The sequence below is a fragment of the Typopeltis vanoorti genome, chromosome 12, assembly GCF_054136105.1.
Source record: "Typopeltis vanoorti isolate ZY-2024b chromosome 12, IOZ_Tvanoo_1.0, whole genome shotgun sequence".
Lineage (NCBI taxonomy): Eukaryota > Metazoa > Arthropoda > Arachnida > Uropygi > Thelyphonidae > Typopeltis > Typopeltis vanoorti.
In genome coordinates this window covers 114,626,888-114,645,897 of record NC_143560.1, presented here as the reverse complement: position 1 = coordinate 114,645,897, position 19,010 = coordinate 114,626,888, and the positions used below count along the sequence as shown (strand labels likewise).

At 35.9% G+C, this 19,010-nt stretch overlaps 1 protein-coding gene across 4 annotated transcripts in view; it reads right to left on the bottom strand.

Annotated features, from left to right (window-relative positions):
• LOC150101147 (uncharacterized) overlaps nucleotides 1-19,010 on the bottom strand; it is a 916,082-nt gene that overhangs the window by 594,378 nt on the left and 302,694 nt on the right. For all 4 annotated transcript variants that reach the window (XM_090401639.1, XM_090401642.1, XM_090401641.1 and 1 more), the window contains one exon: nucleotides 10,964-11,114. In XM_090401639.1, the coding sequence (XP_090257765.1) occupies nucleotides 10,964-11,114 (151 nt within the window). The remainder of the gene's footprint in view (nucleotides 1-10,963; nucleotides 11,115-19,010) is intronic.

Genomic DNA, 19,010 nt, shown 5'->3' with positions numbered 1-19,010 from the left:
AACTGTAAATTGTTTTTGTTAGCATTACTATTAATATTAATTATAGTATTACACTGTCCTAATCACAATAATTTTAATAACATGTAACAAAATGTACCCTACACTCAAGTAATTTCTTTGAAAGATAATAAACTGTTAAAAAAAAATTATTTATTTATTTATTTTTTATATGAGCACTCACTCCATGGAGTCAAAAGACTCGTTGCAAGAGACCCATTCTATCCATTAACGCAATACCTGTCATATATCTCCTTAAAGCTATTCACTGTTGGAGTGCTCACAACGACCTCTGGCACTCCATTTTGCTCATTCACCACTCTCCAAGAAAAGAACCTAGTCCACGCAAACTTTAACCACACTCTTAGAAAACTTCAAAGTGTCACCCCTTATTTCCCCCTTACTCAGCATGTATTGAAACATTTCTTCTGTGTCAATCTCATAAAATCTCTTTAGTAACTTATAAGTTTCTATTATATTCCCTCTTCTCTGCCTATGAGCTAAACTCTGCGACACACACACACACAGACTCATCCTCAATCTGTCCTCATATAGAACATTCCACAGATCTGTCACCAGTTTGGTCACTTGTCTCTGTATCCTCTACACCAAGAAACAACCCCAAGAAAAGCAGGTGACCAAATCTGAGCAGAGTAGTCAACATGTGGCCAAATATCATGCTGATATTTGGCCACATTTTGCATCATGGCCTTATAAAGAGAGATTATAACCTCCCAATCTTTACTTATCAATGTCTTCTTCAGCATCCAAGGTTATTAATTCAATTCAAAATTGAATTGATAACTATTGTCCTTTATCCACACTTCCAATTTATTAAAATTATCCTATAACATATCTACATCACATTTAGCAACTATTGCCCTTCCTAGTTTTGCATCATCAGCAAACAACTGAATATGATGTGGAGGAGACACTTACTGTAAGTGAACAAGAGGTATATGAGGAACTGACTAAACTTGATGTTAATAAGGCTATGGGATTTGATAATATATCACAAGTATTATGGAATATGCAAGGAAGTTGACATCTGACTTGACATATTTGTTTAACATGAGTCTTACACTGGGTCAAGTTCTAAAGAAGTGGAAGGATAGCAAGATCGGGTCACTTTGTAAGGGAGGTGACAGAACTCAAGCATCAAATTATATGCCTATATGTGTGTCCGTTGTTGTAGTTAAAGTGTTGGAGATGCTGGTGAGAACTAGGATCCAGAACTTGGTTGACAACAGCAGTATACAGCATAGATTTGCTAAAGAGACGTCATGTTTTATTATTATTGTTATTATTAAGCGAGACCTCCAGGGAGTCAGGGACTCATCAAGGGAGGTGGCTACATTGCACAAGTTGTGAAGACATCACATCAGATAATGGCAATGATTCAGAGGACCCTGATATGCAGAAATAAAGAGGTTATGATGCCATTGTATAAGGCATTGTTCAGGCTTCATGTGAATCATTGTGCGCAGATCTGGTCTCCAGATTTCATAGAGACGAGGATATGTTGGAAAGAGGTTAGAGAAGATTCCCAAAGGCTGTCAGTAGTCTTTAGAATGTGGAGTACGAGGACATATTGAGAGAATGTAAATTGCAATCCTTGTGAATAGAAGGAAGAGGAGGAGAGGGGATATGATTGAGATATATAAGCTAGTCAGGTTGTTATCAGGTTGACATGGAAGAGATTTTTCATAGAGCGAGAGAGAGGGAATAGAACAAGAGGCAGTGCTGGAAACTCCATAAATAAGATGTGAACAGAGGAGTGAGGAGCAGGTTCTTTGCATGCAGAGTGGCAGGTGAGTGGAATACATTGCCTGAGAGTGTTGTGAATGTAGACACATTGAATCAGTTTAAGGCACAGTTGGATAAGCATTGTGTGCAACTGTGTGTACCTCCCATGATGAGTCTCTGACTCCATGGAAGTCAAATGTTAATAACAATAATAATAATGATATGGACATGTCAAGGCTACCCAACCTCGCTCTGTATGCAAGATTAGAAGAAAAAAGGAAAACAGGGAAGATCAAGAACTAAATGTATGACATCAATAAAGGTTAACTCTGAACTACAAACCTATAGACAGCTCACCAGCCACGCAAGAAACCAAGCCTCCTGGAGGTTGTTGTTGTGGAAACATGGAAAATTCAACCCATGCCCGATGGAAGAGAACATTAAATAAGTAAGCATTTCTCTCCTTATAACTAGTATTGTATAGTCCTGATATGATCAATATTATCTGCCTCATTATGCTCTTCAAGGTTAATTTGTTCCTTTCTAATCCTATTAAGCAGATTTAAGCATAATAAACTAAATTTACTCTTATCAGGCCTTTAAGTAGTGGAATCAACCACCTCTGCTGGTCAGCATCCTGCATTATTGATGCAATCATCGAGATTACCTTCACTAACTTTGCAATACATACACTAAAGAACTTTAGCAAATTATAGGCTGATCAGTATCTCCCGAGTGGGGGTTAAGGTATTTGAGAAATTGGTAAAAGACAGAATTCAGGACTGGGCAGATAGGAATTATGATAAAGGTCAACATGGTTTTGTGAAGGGTAGGTCATTACTTAGTAATTTGCTTTACTTTTTTATAATAAAGTGACAATGATTCGGATAAGACAAATGGCTTCACAGTTATACTGCTGGGCTTTGCAAAGGCATTTTACAGGATTTCACACAAAACAATGCATAAGTCGGAGCAAATGGGAATGGATATGAATCTTGATTAGGATTAGAGGACGGCTGATGGACAGATACCAAAGAGTGGTTTATGGAGAAGTTGAGTCCAGGAGAAGGCAGGTGACCAGTGGTGCACCATAGGGCTCTGTGCATGGTTTGCTGTTGTTTAATTTGCACATGAAATGATCCAGGATGATTTGATGGAAAATATTTAGTTGTTTATTGATGTTGCAAAATGAGAAAGAGCAATAGTAAATGAAGGTGATGTAGAGATACTGCATGATGACTTAAACAGATTAGCAGTATGTAGAAAGGTAAATGGCTGTCACTTTAATGTGGCCAAGTAGAGAAGAAAAGATCACAAGCCTGAGTACTATATTGATGGAAATCAACTGCAGGAAACTGATAAGGCCTAGGACTTGGAAATGATTGTGGACAGGGAGGTGAAATTTAAATGGCATATTGTAAAGGTAGCCAAAACAGCACATCAGATTACATGGTTGTTGAAGAACATACTAACAAGCAAGGATAGAAAAGTTAATTTTTTCCATTTATAAGGTTTTAATATGGCAACATCTGGACTACTGCATGAAGAACTGGTCAATCAGATTATGTAGGGATAAAGATATGGTGGTGAGGATACAGAAGTGAGAGAGATTGTGGCAGGCCTATGTAATGCTCCCTATGAGAATAGATTGCTAGGCTTAAAAACTTGCTGACAGAGTTTTGCTTTTTGCAGTACATGGCAGGGAATGAGAGAGAGAGAGAGAATGAGGAGTCACCCATGGAAATTGTGTAGGAATGTGGTTAGAAAGGGTTTTAGGACAATATCTCTTGAAGGCTGGTGAATGAGTGGAATGGGGTGACAGAGGTAGTTGTGAGTGCTTCCTCAGTGAATGTGTTTAAGGAGAGGTATGAAAAGTATTTGTGAATAATGGCTAGTGTATTAATAATGGATCTCCTGCAATGAGAACTATTAACTCCATGCAGATATTTGTAGAATAATAATAATGAACTTCAAATTTCTATCAAACATCACCTAAGATCTCTTGCCTCCTCCAGTATAATTCCATCAATAGAATATGTAACTTTCCATCCATGGATCCCAAATTTCAAGACCTTACATTTAGTTGCATTAAAATGATTTTCATTCATTCACCTGTTGAGCTTATTCAAATCCTTCTGAAGGGTCACAACAGTAATAACTCTTCCCTGCTTTATATCATCTGCAAACAACTGAATATCTTGCTAAAATCCAGTGATAATGCCAACTGACGTAAGGGACAAATGGTAGGAGTCCCAGTGCTGAGACTTGTAGAACATCACTTGTCCTCTTCTATCTCTTGGATGGAATGCCCTTATACACTCCGATACCTGTCAGAAAACCAATCTCTAAACCAATTTTCATTAGCCTGATATTTAAACCTGTATGCTGCAATTTACATATTAGTTTATCACATAACATCCCATCAAATGCTTTTGCTCTCATCAACCACTCATGTTACTTTATTATAAAATGCAATCACATTACTGAAACAAGAATATCAGTCAATAAATCCATGCTAACACAGATAACATTACCTTCGTCTGTCCAGTTTTGGACCTCTCAGTAATTTCTTTAAAATCTTAAGGCATTATCTTACCCTCCTTGGCATCTTTCCTGTAACCAGACTCTTTCATTGAAAAGCTAGGTTACTGGAGCTGCAAGTTCTTTGCCACATTCTCTTAAATTTAATGTGATGAAACCCCATCCAGTCCTACTGACTTATTGACTCCAGAGTACTTGGTTGAAGCAGATTTTGCTCATGCCCTTTAAAGCATTGAACCCTCCATATCTTTACAGTAATAAAATGTACTTTTGCAGGATGAAATGCACTATAAACTGAACATTAAACAACTCCACTAAGTCATCTGCATTGATCACTTGACTCACATTTTCATCTAACAATATCATTCTTCTAAAATCATGTTTCCTCATACTGATATATAACAAAATAATTCCTCAGTATTTTCCTGGTTCATAGGGCTAATCTCTCCTCATATTCCAGTTTTATCTTCCTTACTAGGTTAGTCACTTTCCTGAGCTGAGTCTTATATTTCTCATGCAAAAGCTCTCCATCCATCTCTTTATACTTTTCAATAACCTCTTTTCAACTGCAGTTCCTGTTTTCATTAGTCACCCACTTTATACCAAAATGTGTTATCTTTTTCACTAATAACTTGCTATTGCTGATGAGAGTTATTTCTCCACTATCTCCCATAAACTGGTGATAGTTCACCCTTCCAATTCTTCCGTGCAGGGAATTGCTCCACACTGATTTATAAGATTATTATAATCACCAGTCTTCTAATTCTACAAAAATTCATTTCTCCTTGATACTCTATGCATGTCCATTCATCCTCCATTTCAAGACTACATGGTCACTCTCACCAGCTGAGGGCAAGGATGATATCTCAGTTACAATCAGATCCTCTAATGCTAGCATAAAATCCAAAACTTTTTAAGTTGTGTTTCTTCTGCTGCACAATGCCTATGATTTGTTGCTCAAAAATTCCAGAAAATCAGTTTACTTATTACTGCACTGTTTCTTCTTCTTCTTCAATACCTCTGCCTGTATTTGTTTTATGCAACTTCATCTTAGATGGGCATAATTCCTCTGCTAATGAGGTAGACGTGAACAGGATGGAATATTTTACTGAGTATTGCTATAGATGTAGAAATGGAGGGCAGTTAGAAGGGAATATGTAGGTCAGTTAGCCTGGCAAATATAACAAAACAGTGATCATTATAAGAACTTTAATTATGATAGCATAGATTGAAATAAAGAGCTTCTTGGAGCAAATAGAATGAATTTTTCAAGTTTCTGAGAGACAATCTATATCATGGAATAATGAACTGGATGGAAAGGAGATCAATGGTATGCTGCTTGAGAAGTATTCAGAAACTATCTGGTAGAGGCAATCACTGAATGTATTCCACGGATCAGGAGATTAAATAACGTAGGTACAAATGGATGAATGAAGAGATGAGGTATTCAATTTGGAAGAAGGCACTGGAGGTAGAACAGGATAAATGGTAATAATCAGCTGCATGAGGAGTACCAAATGCAGACAATAAAAGATGACTCGCTTGGTAAGAACAGAAATTCCAGAGAATTTTTTCAATACATTGAAAAACTGATCACAGAAGGATGATATTGGTTGATGAAAATGGAAAATGATAGCCACTGAGGTTATACTTGTAATATTAAAGGAGTAATTCATAAAGGCATTTTTCATCCTTGTGAAGGTGACATCATGCTGAACTAGAGAGTTCAGTGGAAAGGGAGGAATAAGCACTGATGATGAGTGAACAGGATGTATATGAGGAAATTTGATGTTAATAAGCCTGTAGGACTTGATGATAATAATATATATAATTGTGTATTTTCTAGAGAGCAACAATTCTAATATCCTTGTGCAATATGAATCTTACGCTTGGCCAACTTCCAACGGAGTGGATAGAAGGCAATATTTTTCAGCTTCATAAGGGAGATTTAACAATAATAGTAGCTTTCTCTTTGATAGAAAACATGGGTTTGCTATTGTGGGAGATCATTTTTTTAGTAATCTGTTTATATTTTTTTATATCTGACCACACATGAAAGATCACAATACCTATAGCATATCAGCTGTGAGTGAGCAAAAGAACAAAAAGAATGAAGGAATCTGTTTACATTTTTTTGAGTAACTGAAAATTGTATTCTTTGGAGAAGGCAGAGTAGAGGAAGCTGTTCCAAAGAACAGAAGTAGATGGAATGAAAGAAGTGGCAGAGAAGTTGGTTCGGGGAATTTCAAACTAGACTGTGAAAAGAGTGTTGGTTAGCAGTACTCCTTATTCTTATGATTTTGGAGAAAGTAGAAGAATAATAGTGGCTAATTCAGCAGAGCGCTCTCCATGAAAGTATCTGTAAAAGTAGGGCCCAAGTTTTAAATACAATAGGTGGGATACCATCAGAAGCAGATGCCTTGTTTGTATTCAGGTTATACTGTGAAAAGAGTGTTGGTTAGCAGTAGCCTTTATTCTTATGATTTTGGAGAAAGTAGAAGAATAATAGTGGCTAATTCAGCAGAGCACACTCTCCATGAAAGTATCTGTAAAAGTAGGGCCCAAGTTTTAAATACAATAGGTGGGATACCATCAGAAGCAGATGCCTTGTTTATATTCAGATTATTCAGGATTCTTCTAATTTCTTTCTGCAGAAGACTATGGAAGACTCTGACAGAAGGGTGATATGGAAGAACAGTTCTTTGTAGAGGGAGAGAATTTTGTCCACATCATCAGCATAAAAATTTGAAGAAAATAGTAGAGGTTACTACAGTACCATCCAGATGTGAGAGTGGTGGAAACCTCAGTAGAAAAATGTTGTGCCCAATGGCCTTGGCAAGGGATCAGAAGGCTCAACTGCAAATTGGACAGGAGGTGAATTTGCAGCAAGCTGCAGTATAAGCAAAGTGAGCTGCTGGAGTTTTTGTATATTTTCTTTTTGTTTATTTGTATATTTTCTATTCTTTTGTGAGAGAATTTTTTTGATCCACAGTAAAGCAATATTCTTTGAGTTATGATATTATATATGTAGAGAGTAAGAGATAAAAAGAAAATATGCATGCATAAAAGGTGACACACTTGCAAACATACTGCCCACACAGAGGGGTATCCCAGTCTCCTGCCCATATGTAGCCTCGACAGTTCCCCCAGCAATTACATGAACTAGCAAAGTAACTTTGCAGCAGGATTTGATGGTAGTTTATTGGGAAGCCTCCAGATTCATTATTAACTGGTTCAGTCCTGTGCCCTAACAGCCTGCAGAATCATTTTACTACTACACCCTTGAATGGGGAAGGGTCTGGACTCCCTATAATGTAACTGACATCATTCTCACTGCATGTGGGGAAAGGGAGGTGGAAAAGAAACCATAACCCTTGCTCTAGTGATCAAACATGACTGCAGCCACTTCAGATTTCGAATAAGCAAGGTGGTGGTATTTCACTGGGCGATGAAAGTTTGTAGTGGCAATGATCGCCAGAGCCTCGTTTGTGGAAACAGGCTATTCCGAAGGAAAGTGGGGATGACTTGATTACAAGAAGCGATACATTGTGTATCAACCTTTAGTAGCCAAAACTTATTATAACCAAGTGACAAAAGCATTGAAAGAGTGAGAAGCATACACAATGGTATATTTAGATCGTGTAAAGGCAACCTAGTCTTTTTCTTGTGTGTGCGATTAATGTTCGGTGCCTTTCCAAAAAAGTTTGAATAAAGTGTAAATAAAACAAACAGGAAATGAAAAACAAATGAAAACTGCTTTACAGTATAATGTTACCTACGGATTAGTCCTGCTTATACAAATTTTTTTTACACGAAACTCAACAATTAATCATAAGTTGATTTATGATACATCAAAAAATAAAGAAGAACTATTTTAGGTATATTTTTGTAAATTTTAATCAAAAATTACAGTGATATAATCGGGTCTAGGATACAATTTCAGAATTTATTTGTTTGTTCTGGGAAGATCTGAAGGGGCCCGAACGGAAGACGACGTACATTCATAATTATATGAACCATTCGTTGTTCGTTTAAACTCTTATCTCATATTTCTTGACATCTTTTAGGTATATTGCGCACTTCGCACATGCCACCAGCCAGCCCTGTGTGAAGGTATGACTGTATGAAAGATTGCCACATGCTAACTGGTAATTAAACTGGAAAAGAGAGAGTTAAATAGTAGTTAATTCAATGGATTGAAAACTGGCTTTCTGATAGGTATTAGAAAATTTTGTATGGAGAAAGCAATATTTCGGAGTAGGAAAGTCGCATAATGGTGTCCCCAAGGGTATGTTTTGGAATCTTTGCTGTTTAACTTTATGTTAATGATACCTTTACCGATATCATTAACATAACTGAAGAAGATGTGAAGTTGGGAAGAACTATGAGGAATAGAGTAGAAGTTATGGCTCTTTATGAATAGAAGTTATGAATAGAGTGAGTGAATGGATGAGTGTATTGGACTGCCAGTTCAATGTTGTAATTGATAAGCAAAGATGACATGCGGGTTATACAGTTAGTAGGGTTGTCTTAGAGGAGTTGGAGGATAAGAACCTGAAATTTTGTGAACACACTGCTAAAACTGTGAAGACAGCAGAGTAGATTAAGGCAATGATGTGAAAGATATCAATGTGTATAATAAGGATATTATGGTTCCACTAGGTAAGGATTTGATCTGGACACCTATGGTTTACTGTGCATGGATATGTTCACCTAATTTTCAAATGGATGAACGGATATTGAAAAGTGTTCTAGTGATAAGTGACTAAGGTTGCTTCTAGTCAAGAAGCTGGAGTATGAAAAGATTGAGGAAATACAATTTGCAAGGTCTTGTGGATAGGAGGAGGAGAAAGAGGAAGGGTGGATATGATTGAGGACATATGATGCTTGTCTATGAAATTCCCAAACATTTTAAATAAAAAATTTTTCCTGTCTAATTTAGAAATAATTTGGCCTTCATGCCTTGAAATACTTTCCTCCACTTTGTATACGCCGCTGCCAATGTTTCTTCCATCCTTTGAAACATTTCTGGAATGCTCCTTTTGGGATACTGCAGAGTTCCACTAGCAATTTTTTCTTTATTGAGTCAATTCAAAACATCAGCCTTTCAATGTAAATTTCAATTTGGGGAATTAAAAAAGAAATCTGCTTGAGCAAGGTCGGGTAAGTAAACAGGCTGTGGAACAACTGCTGTTTCTTGTTTTGCCAAAAATTGATGGATTAGTAATGATATGTGTGAGGGGGCATTATAATGATTAAGCATCCATCATTTTTTTCCCAAGCATCAGACCCCTTTTTTTTTCTGCTAGCCTCATGATTACATTGACATTACCTCAAGATAATATTCCTTGTTCATTGTCATGCCTTGCGAAAGAAATTCATGGTGAACAATGCTCACAGAATCTAAAAAATCTGTCATCATCACTTTCACATTTGAATGAACTTTTTATTTGGGTCGTGGTGACCCTTTTGACACCCACTGTGATGACTGAGCTTTTGTTTCAGTCATAGCTGTAAACCCATGTCTCATCCCCAGTAATGATACTTTTAAAAAGTTTGCATCCTTGTAAGCTCAAATGAAAAGCTCTTGGTTAACATCAACTCAAATTTGTTTTTGTCGTCAGTTCAAAAGGTGAGGCATAAATTTGGCTGCAATGCAATGTGTGCTAAATTTTGCATAAGAATCTCATGACAGACAGTTTTTAAGCATCCAGCTGAAGAAGTAAGCATTGATGCTTACTTCTTCAGCTACCTCACGAACAGTTAAATGACAGTTCGAATGAATGACTTCATAAATTTTTGCAACATTTTCATCAATTTTTGACGTTGATGATCATCCTGAATAGGGATCATTGTCGACCGAAGTTCGGCCATCTTTGAAATGTTTACACAACTCCTATGTTTGAGTCTAGCCTAAAACTTCATTCCCAAATGCTGTTTCTAACATTTCAAATGTCTCCATGAAAGATCCAATTTGATGCAAAACTTCACACATATTCATTGATCATGAAAATTGCTCATTTTAAACAAAATAAAAAAAAAATTGCCAGATGCACCAAACGTGTGTTGACACAAACAGACGTAGTACAATAACTAAGCAAAATATCACATTGCAGTTTTTGCTAGGGTATTTCCCAATGTTATGCTTGCTGGCATGATAATTCAAAAGTTCAGGAATTTCCCAGACAGACCTCATATATATGTGGTTAAGGAGTTATTACCATGTGGATGAGGTTGCTCACAGAATGGGGAGAGACTCAGGAAAAACAAGAGACCATCCCTAGAAGCTATATAAAGAGGGCAATTGAGGAGTAAGTTTTTTTGCATGGTGAGTGATAGGCAATCATAGCACACTGCCTGAAAGTGTGGTGAGTGCAGAGATGATGAATACATTTGATGCACAATATGATGAGCTATGTGTGTCACAGATAGACCTGCCGTGATGAGTCATTTGACACTCTATGGAGGTCTGATGATAATAATAAAATATTATAACACAACATTACAAAAACTATTTTTGTAAGTTCACTAATTAAGTGTGATTTCAAGATGTAAATATAAAAATAAATATTTTAATAAACTGTGTAATGTGTTTAATGACATTTTTAACATTCTCTATGACATAATTTGGCATTTTTCTTTATGTAAATTAAAAATTGTATTTAATATGCTTACCTACCAGTTGGTAATGTTACTTGACAAGACACGCATGTACTATTAATCAAGTGTGTAACTGCATCTTTCAATTTCTGAATTCCATTTTGTTGCTTTGATTCAACGGTACAATTTACATCTTCTCGTGAGTCGTAAAAGGCTCCAAATATATATATCTTAAAAAGAAATTTAAAAAAGCAAATAAAATTTTAAGAAACAATGAGATACTAATTTCATTTAAAAATAGCAGCTTCATTCCTATTTTAGTTTCTTTAATTTTTTTCCAAGTTACCACTCCACCTATTCATCTATCTAAATAAAATACGGGCAGTGGCACACTTATTCAGAATTAAAAACAAAGGGGATAACAAATCTGCATACAATCTAAATATGGAAAGACATAAGCTGTAATCTTATAATTCTAGAAGAAAACGGAGTCGATGGAAGAACTCACCAAGTATTGTTAGAAAGTATTGTGATATTGCAAAGTCCTTTGCAATATCTCAAACCCAAGTATCTATATATATATATAAAATCTTTCATTACAGAGGCCTGAAACTTAGAATTCAGTGATTTTTTTTTTTTTTTTACTTTTCTTTTTTGTTCCTGGTAATGCATATATATAATGTTTATCCACTGACAAACTTTTCTTTTATTAAAGATATTTTTATTTTTTGTTTAAACCAAATTTACTTCGATGCTCAATGATTTATTCACATGTAAAACTTAAAAATTATAAAACCAAAACATTTATTATTATAAATCAGGTTCCTTGAATATATTTAGAAAAAATGCTGCACTTACACTGCTCAAAGCGGCTCATTCTGCACACTCACCATACGTCATGAAAAGAGTGTTGACCTAACATAATTCCTAACATCACCCTGCTATTACTCAGCTTCCAGGAATTACCCTGAATTCACTTCTTCACTTCTACCCCCCTCCTCCCACACACACACACACATGCGCCTGTCACGAACAGCAAAATTTCACTTGTATCTATACTGTAAGATCTTGTCAACCTTTTATATTTCCATCATATTTCATCTCCTCCATCTATTTCTAAAACTTTGAAGACTACATTGCCTCAATATGTCCCGTATGAACAATTATATAGGCTAGATACCGCATTGGTTAACCACCAATGGATCTTTTTTACACTGTATCCTAATCTCCATAGAATCAAAGTGATCACATTTTCTCTGTGATCACTCCTAACACACTCTCATACAGTCAGAAGACAACCTCTTCAAATACATACATTCTTCTATCCTCAAATGTATTTTTATATTCAATTTTGCCTTCCTTGCACCAGGTCTCCATGCCCCATTCCCTCATCAACTCACTATGCTTGCCTCTCTCCATACAACCTGTTTTTTCCCAACATTCACCTACACAATTCACCATCCATTAGAATATTATTATTATTATTACATAACACCTCCAGGGAGTCCAAAGAATCATCGAGGGAGGGCACCTACTCTACAACTCTCCATCTCCAACAACTGCAACTACCTTCATCATATACACCAACGCCATCTACCACCAACAATCTACTAGTATTTTTTACAGACAATTACAAACATCCATGCTCACGGCAGGATTCGAACCCACAGCCTTTTGGCTGGAGAGCAGATACGCTGACCACTCGGCCAACCAAGCTGGCTACATATCCTTCCACATTTCTTCTTCTTTAGCTGCTTTCCATCCACTGCTGGATACAGGTCTTCCCCTTAACTTTCCAGTTCTTTCTGTCTTTAGCCAGTATCCACCATCTTATGTCAATCCAACCTTTGCAAATCATCCCTGCATCTTGTTCTTTGGAGACCTTTCCTTCTGTTGTTTTGCTTTATATTATTATTATTATCCCAAGACCTCCATGGAGTCACTCATTGCAGGAGGTCCCTTTGTCATACACACAGCTCATCATACCAGCCTTAAATACATTCGAATTCTATGCAGACACCATGTTCTTAGGCAATGCATTCCAATAATTTACAACTCTTCATGCAAAAATCCTTCCCACTTGCTTGTTCGCACCCTCCTTATACAGCTTTCAGGAATAATGTCTGGTTCTCCCCTGATTTCCCACCATTTTCTGTAAAACCTCTCCAACATTAATCCTATAACAACCCCTTACCAAGTTGTATGTCTCTATCATATTGCCCCTCTTCCTCCTATCTACTAGACTCTATAAATTGTATCTTCTCAACCTTTCCTCATATTTAATATTCCAGAGATCAGAAACTGCCTTAGTCAGTCACCTCTGGACCCTTTCCAACATCTCTTCATCCTTTTGAAACCAGGTGACAAAATCTGTGCACAGTAGTCAGTGTGTGGCCTAATCAGAGCCTTATACAATGGAACAAGAATCTCCTTACTTCTACAAGTGAGTGCCCTCTGCATCATTGACAGAATTCATTGTGTATCCTCACAATTCTGGTATGTTATGTGAAGTATTCTTCTCTCCAAGGCTCTTTGGGCTACATGCAATCTGTCTTCCTGTCTTTTTAGTTGTTGCCTATGTCCCTTTCCATAGGTAAACACTGGAATAATGCACTATTAAATAGCTTTCTTTTTAAACCTACAAGTATATCTACTAACAAATAATCTTTATTTTCTAATTTTTTAGGAATGACAATGTAAACTTGATAATGTATAAGATTATCAACAAGAAATAATCTTTAATAACCAAAATGCTACGTTTTGTTGTGTGATTCTTCTGTTCTTCTTTAAAACTAATTGTCTGAAGTAAATAGAGTAATTGATAATTTCAATAAAAGCATCTGCTAATTTTAGTTCAATTTGATCAGAATTTGTCATCAATTTTGTTGTAGTTATGTTAATTTTAAACTTTTCTTTTGCTGCTTTCTATGTCAAGTCAATGTCATTTAGTATTTCCTGAGCTTCTTTATTTTTTGCTAACAGAACCATGTCATCTGCAAAAAAGTAAATTAGGAAGATTTATTCCATTCATGTCAATTCCACAGTTTCCCATGAGACATTATCATTATTATTATTATTATTATATGACACCTCCAAGGAGTCTACGGACTCAATGAAGGAGGACACTCTACTCCACAACTCCCCATCTCCAACACTTAACCACCAACTTCACAGAACACCACTATCATCTACATAGTATGCCATCTGCCTGGCAACAGCAGCAGCATCACCACAACCACTAGTATTTTTTATCTGTATATTATACATGTTCTCCTGACCAGTTTGTCTGTATGCGAGATGAAAAACTTGAGTTTCTGGGATAAAAAAAACCCTGCCACCAACATTCCTAAAGATTTCTTCTAATGTAGCAGGAAACAATGATAGTTTTAATATCCTGCCACACAAAGATCAAATCTAATTACAACTCTTACACATTCTCCTCACTCTACTTGTTCCTCATCTCTGTTATATCTCAATACTAGCATTCATGCATTTCTAATTAACAACTTATGCTGCTACTAAAGCCTGAGATGATGATAGTTAAATTACTAAGCACTTTCCTCGTACTACATTTCATGCACACAGGCAAGCTCCCATTTCTCACAGCTACAATTTTAATTCACAGGCAGCATACATTACACAAGTGTAGCATGATTCAAAATTCTCAGTTATGCTATATGCAATGTAGTCTTCAAATGGTGATAGGCTTGGTGATAATGTGTTAGTAAACCTACCTTTAGCACCACCATAGTAGAAACAAAGACATCATCAAGAAACAACAGACAAAAACTCATCAAAAATAGCTGCATAAATCATATAAAGTCCTAACTGAGTGAAACTAACTTAAAGGTAGAAACTGTATGCATACACAAAATGCTCTACTTGAAATACCAAAATACTTCATCTTCCTTTTTTTCCCTGTGCCTTCCTTCAAACAGCTTCTTCTGACTTGCCTCTTAAATTTGGAAAAGAAAGATGAAAAGAGGGAAAAGACAAATTGAAGCAATTCAGCACTGATGTGATAAAAGAAAATGTTTATAGATTTTTTTTTCCATTTTGTCTTTCAATTTATTGCAGTTAAGCCTATCAACTATCACAGGTAGTGCTATTATTGTTATTATTACATTAACCTCCTTGGAATCAATAGTCTCATCAGAGGAGACCCACTCAATCAGAAACATGTCTATCATATTGAACTTTAAAATTATCCATACTCCATGCATTCACAATTCACAACAATGCATTCCACTCACTCACCTTTCTTTGCCACATCTTTATATCACTTCCAGGGATGGTCTCTTGTTCTTCTCATCTTAACTTCCACTCTTTTTATTATACCTTCTGTAGAATCCCTTAACTAACTTGAAAGTCTCTATCACATTTCCTCTTTCCTCCTATCTATCACCCTAAGTAATTCACATTCTCTCAAATGCTCTTCATAACCAACACTCTAGAATCCAGATATCATTTTATTTGTCTTTGGATCCTTTCTGGTGTTTCCACATCACGATAAAAAGTAGGTGATCAAATCTGAGCAGAATAGTCCATGTGTTTGGCTGACCAATGCCTTATATATAGACACCACCACCTCCTCCTTATTCCTACATGTCAATGTACTTTTTAATTTATTAATTTACTTATTTGTGATAAGTAACATTTTTATTATTATTATTATTATTATTATTATTCATGACACCTCCAAGGAGTCCAAAGACTCATCGGAGGACACCTATATGTACAACTCTCCGTCTCCACTACTACACAGAACTTATACTACCAATCACCCCTACATCAATGCCATCTACTGCCCACAACCACCACCACTAGTATTTTTTGTCTGTAAATTGCGTGTGTTCTGAAGGGCCGATTTGTCTTTATTGCCCAGATAAATTACCATAGTTAAGTGACTTTACTGGCATTTGATATGTTATTATTATATTAAATGAGAATTACCATAGGGTCTGAAGATGTCTTGCAGGATGCTTGTACTAACTGTTAATCACATAAAACTTATCACAATTCTCCTTACACTCATTCACTCACAAATCACTTTCTAATGTCCCTGATAATTCATTCCACTTATTTGCCACTCTTCTTTCAAAAAATCGAGACTAATGTTGAAAAACCAAACCTGATTATTATTATTATTATTATTATTAACATCTGATCCCCACTCATGGCAGGAGACACACACTATTGCACACAATGATCATCCAACCGTGCCTTAATTCAATGATTCAACAACTGTGATACAATGTGTCTACATTCACAACACACTCAGGCAATGCATTCCACTCTCCATGCAAAGGCAAAGAACTTTCTCCTCACTCCTCTGCTCACACCCTCCTTTATAGTTTCCAGTGATAGCCTCTTGATTCTCCGCCCCTTTCCCATTCTATGAAAAATCTCTTCCATGTCAACCTGCTGTTAAAGAAATTTTCATTTCCTGGTCAGTCTTATAAAATCCTCTTAATAACCTATATATTTCTATCACATCTCATGTTTTCCAATTTTTAACAAAACTTTATAATCCATATATCTTTAATCTTTCCTCAAATGGAGCATTCCACAGACTTGTTATCTGCAACATTGTTCCTATGTCACCGATCTTATTTTTTTCATCCTCAAGAAATCCCAGCAATGAAACCTGTATATTGCAGTCAACACTGACTGTATCAAAGTCTTATAAAGAGGGATAATAATCTTCTATATCTACTTGTCAGTGTATATATTTTAATATATAAATCAGCATTTTCCACTGTGAGGTACTCATACCACAAGTAAAACATAAACGGTTATAAGTGGTATGTAGATAAATTACTAAAATTCAGAAGATGCAATTTTTTTTCAAAGCAGTTAAACAGCTGCACAAATTGTAACTAAAAGCCAGCTTCTGCTTTTAGAATGACACATAATACAAATATCCTGATTTTCCCTTTCAATCGTTTTCGACCATAGGTAATTTTGTAGGCATTGCCCACAAAGCATTCCTGGTGAGATTTTTACAGGGTAGTTCACCACTGCTTCCCCCTCCCCCTCCAATTTTATCCGGTCTCAGGACCGGCATATGGCTGGGACGTATTCATGACTGTAATCCATATGTGTTGACGGGGCTGGTTTGCCTGTTCTGGGGGATGAAAAACCTGAGTTTCTGAGTGGAAAAAAAAAAAAAAAAAACCTAACACCATATGAGACCAGCTAACTCACCTGTAGTCTAAAGAGACCAGATAAAAGTTCCTTACATCAGTGATGAGAATTGAACCCAGGTCTTTCCAACCACAGGGCTTTGTCTATACTGACTGAGCTACAGAGGCTCTGATATATAATATAATTATAATAGCTTACTAATGAATAAACTGCTGAAAAGAAAGCAAAAATTTTGCCCAAAAGAAAGAATAAATCTTACTCAAGAGAAAGCAAATCTCACTTGCTTATTTTAAATAAAATATCATGGTTGGGTAAATTAAATATAAAGATAAAAAGATAGTCATCTTTTTATCTTTATATTTAGATAAATCAAAAAGACAGTCATCACCTTGCAAGGAAACTTTATATCCATTTTTCAAGTTCAAGTTCAAGATAAAATAGGTGATTATTAAAAAATTACAGCTATGGCATATAGATGCCATAATCATAGTGAATTTGATTCCTTTTTATCCCTTCATGAGTTAATATTAAACTTTACTCATGAAAGCAATTTGGATGCATAACAGAATATGAAATAACAACTGAAAAGTTGGCAAAACAGTCTCCATAAATACTTCCTTCAGCCAGACACTAGACTTGAGCAGACCAAAATCTCTTCTGTTATTGCTTTCAAGCATTAAAACTGTATTTTCTGAGGAAATTATAACACAGATTAATATATTAACTAAAATAAATTTAATTAATACTTCCAATATTTTGGCAAAATCCAGCTGCCATTATCAGGGAACAAAATATAATTAAGGTATGTGCACACAGTCACTACACTAAATGAAGGTGAAGCTTATCAATGGAGAGTAGGCCTAAAGTCATAAACAGTCCCCTAATGGGCTAAATTGGACATTGTAGGCAGCTGGGCTGAAGTATGGAGAACTGAGAGCTTCCCAAATTATGGGCAGTTTTGTGCAACCACATTTGTTGAGGTTAGGGTAGTTTCTTAAGGCAAAAGTAGATTCAAGGAAAAGTCTCTATTTATTTATTATTTATTTATATTTGTTGCACAGCCAAACAAAATAGCCAGAGTTCATAGTGAACTTAAATAGGGCTGAAATATCAGAAGAAAATTCGGTTTGAATAAAATCTAAAATGTTTTTAAGTGAGATGCTGGTGAACAGAAAGGAGAAATCTAAACTGACTATAATGAGAGTGTGTTGAAGTGTGAGGTTTTCTATTTGGCTTTAAAGTGGGCTGAGTTTTTCATATATGAGAAGTGTTGCCAGTATATTGGGGAAGCATTTTCTAAATATTTGACTAATTTGTATGTGAGTGAATAAATAGTATCTACAATTGGGCATAATGGCACATTCTGTTTATGAATTTTAAGTAGTCCATATATATTCAAGAGGATGTAAAATTATATGGTTTTAATTTATTAGTAACTTCAACAGGCCAGGAGGTGACTGTTTTCAAGGAGTCTGCAAAGTGATCTGATGTGTGTATTGGTAGAGTCATAGTTTAAGGGAAGGTAGGTTGAACAATCTTTTAAGTAAAAAAAAGCAAGTTTTAACGTGTAACTGTTTAAAACTATTGTTGCAATTCCCTTATCAGAATTAGTAATTATTATTTTTCCAGCTTGGTTGGCGAGTAGTTAGCACATCCACTCTCCAGCCACGAGGCTGCAGGTTCGAATCCTGCCTAGGGCATGGTTATTCGATTGTCTTTCACCCTCACATGTACATTCATACTAGTATATATACATTCCCCTAAGCTGGACTGGGTCACCATGGGAGAAGAAATAGATCCGATTCTCCCACAATGGGAGAAGCCTTCATTCTGAAGTGGGTGAAAATACAGGCTGATTATCATCATCATCATCAATTACTATTTTATTATTCATCTTGATTTACAATACTGCTTCATATTCTTTAAAAGAGAGGTTAATTTTTGGCGGTTTGGCTTGAATTAGTACAGCAACATGCAGT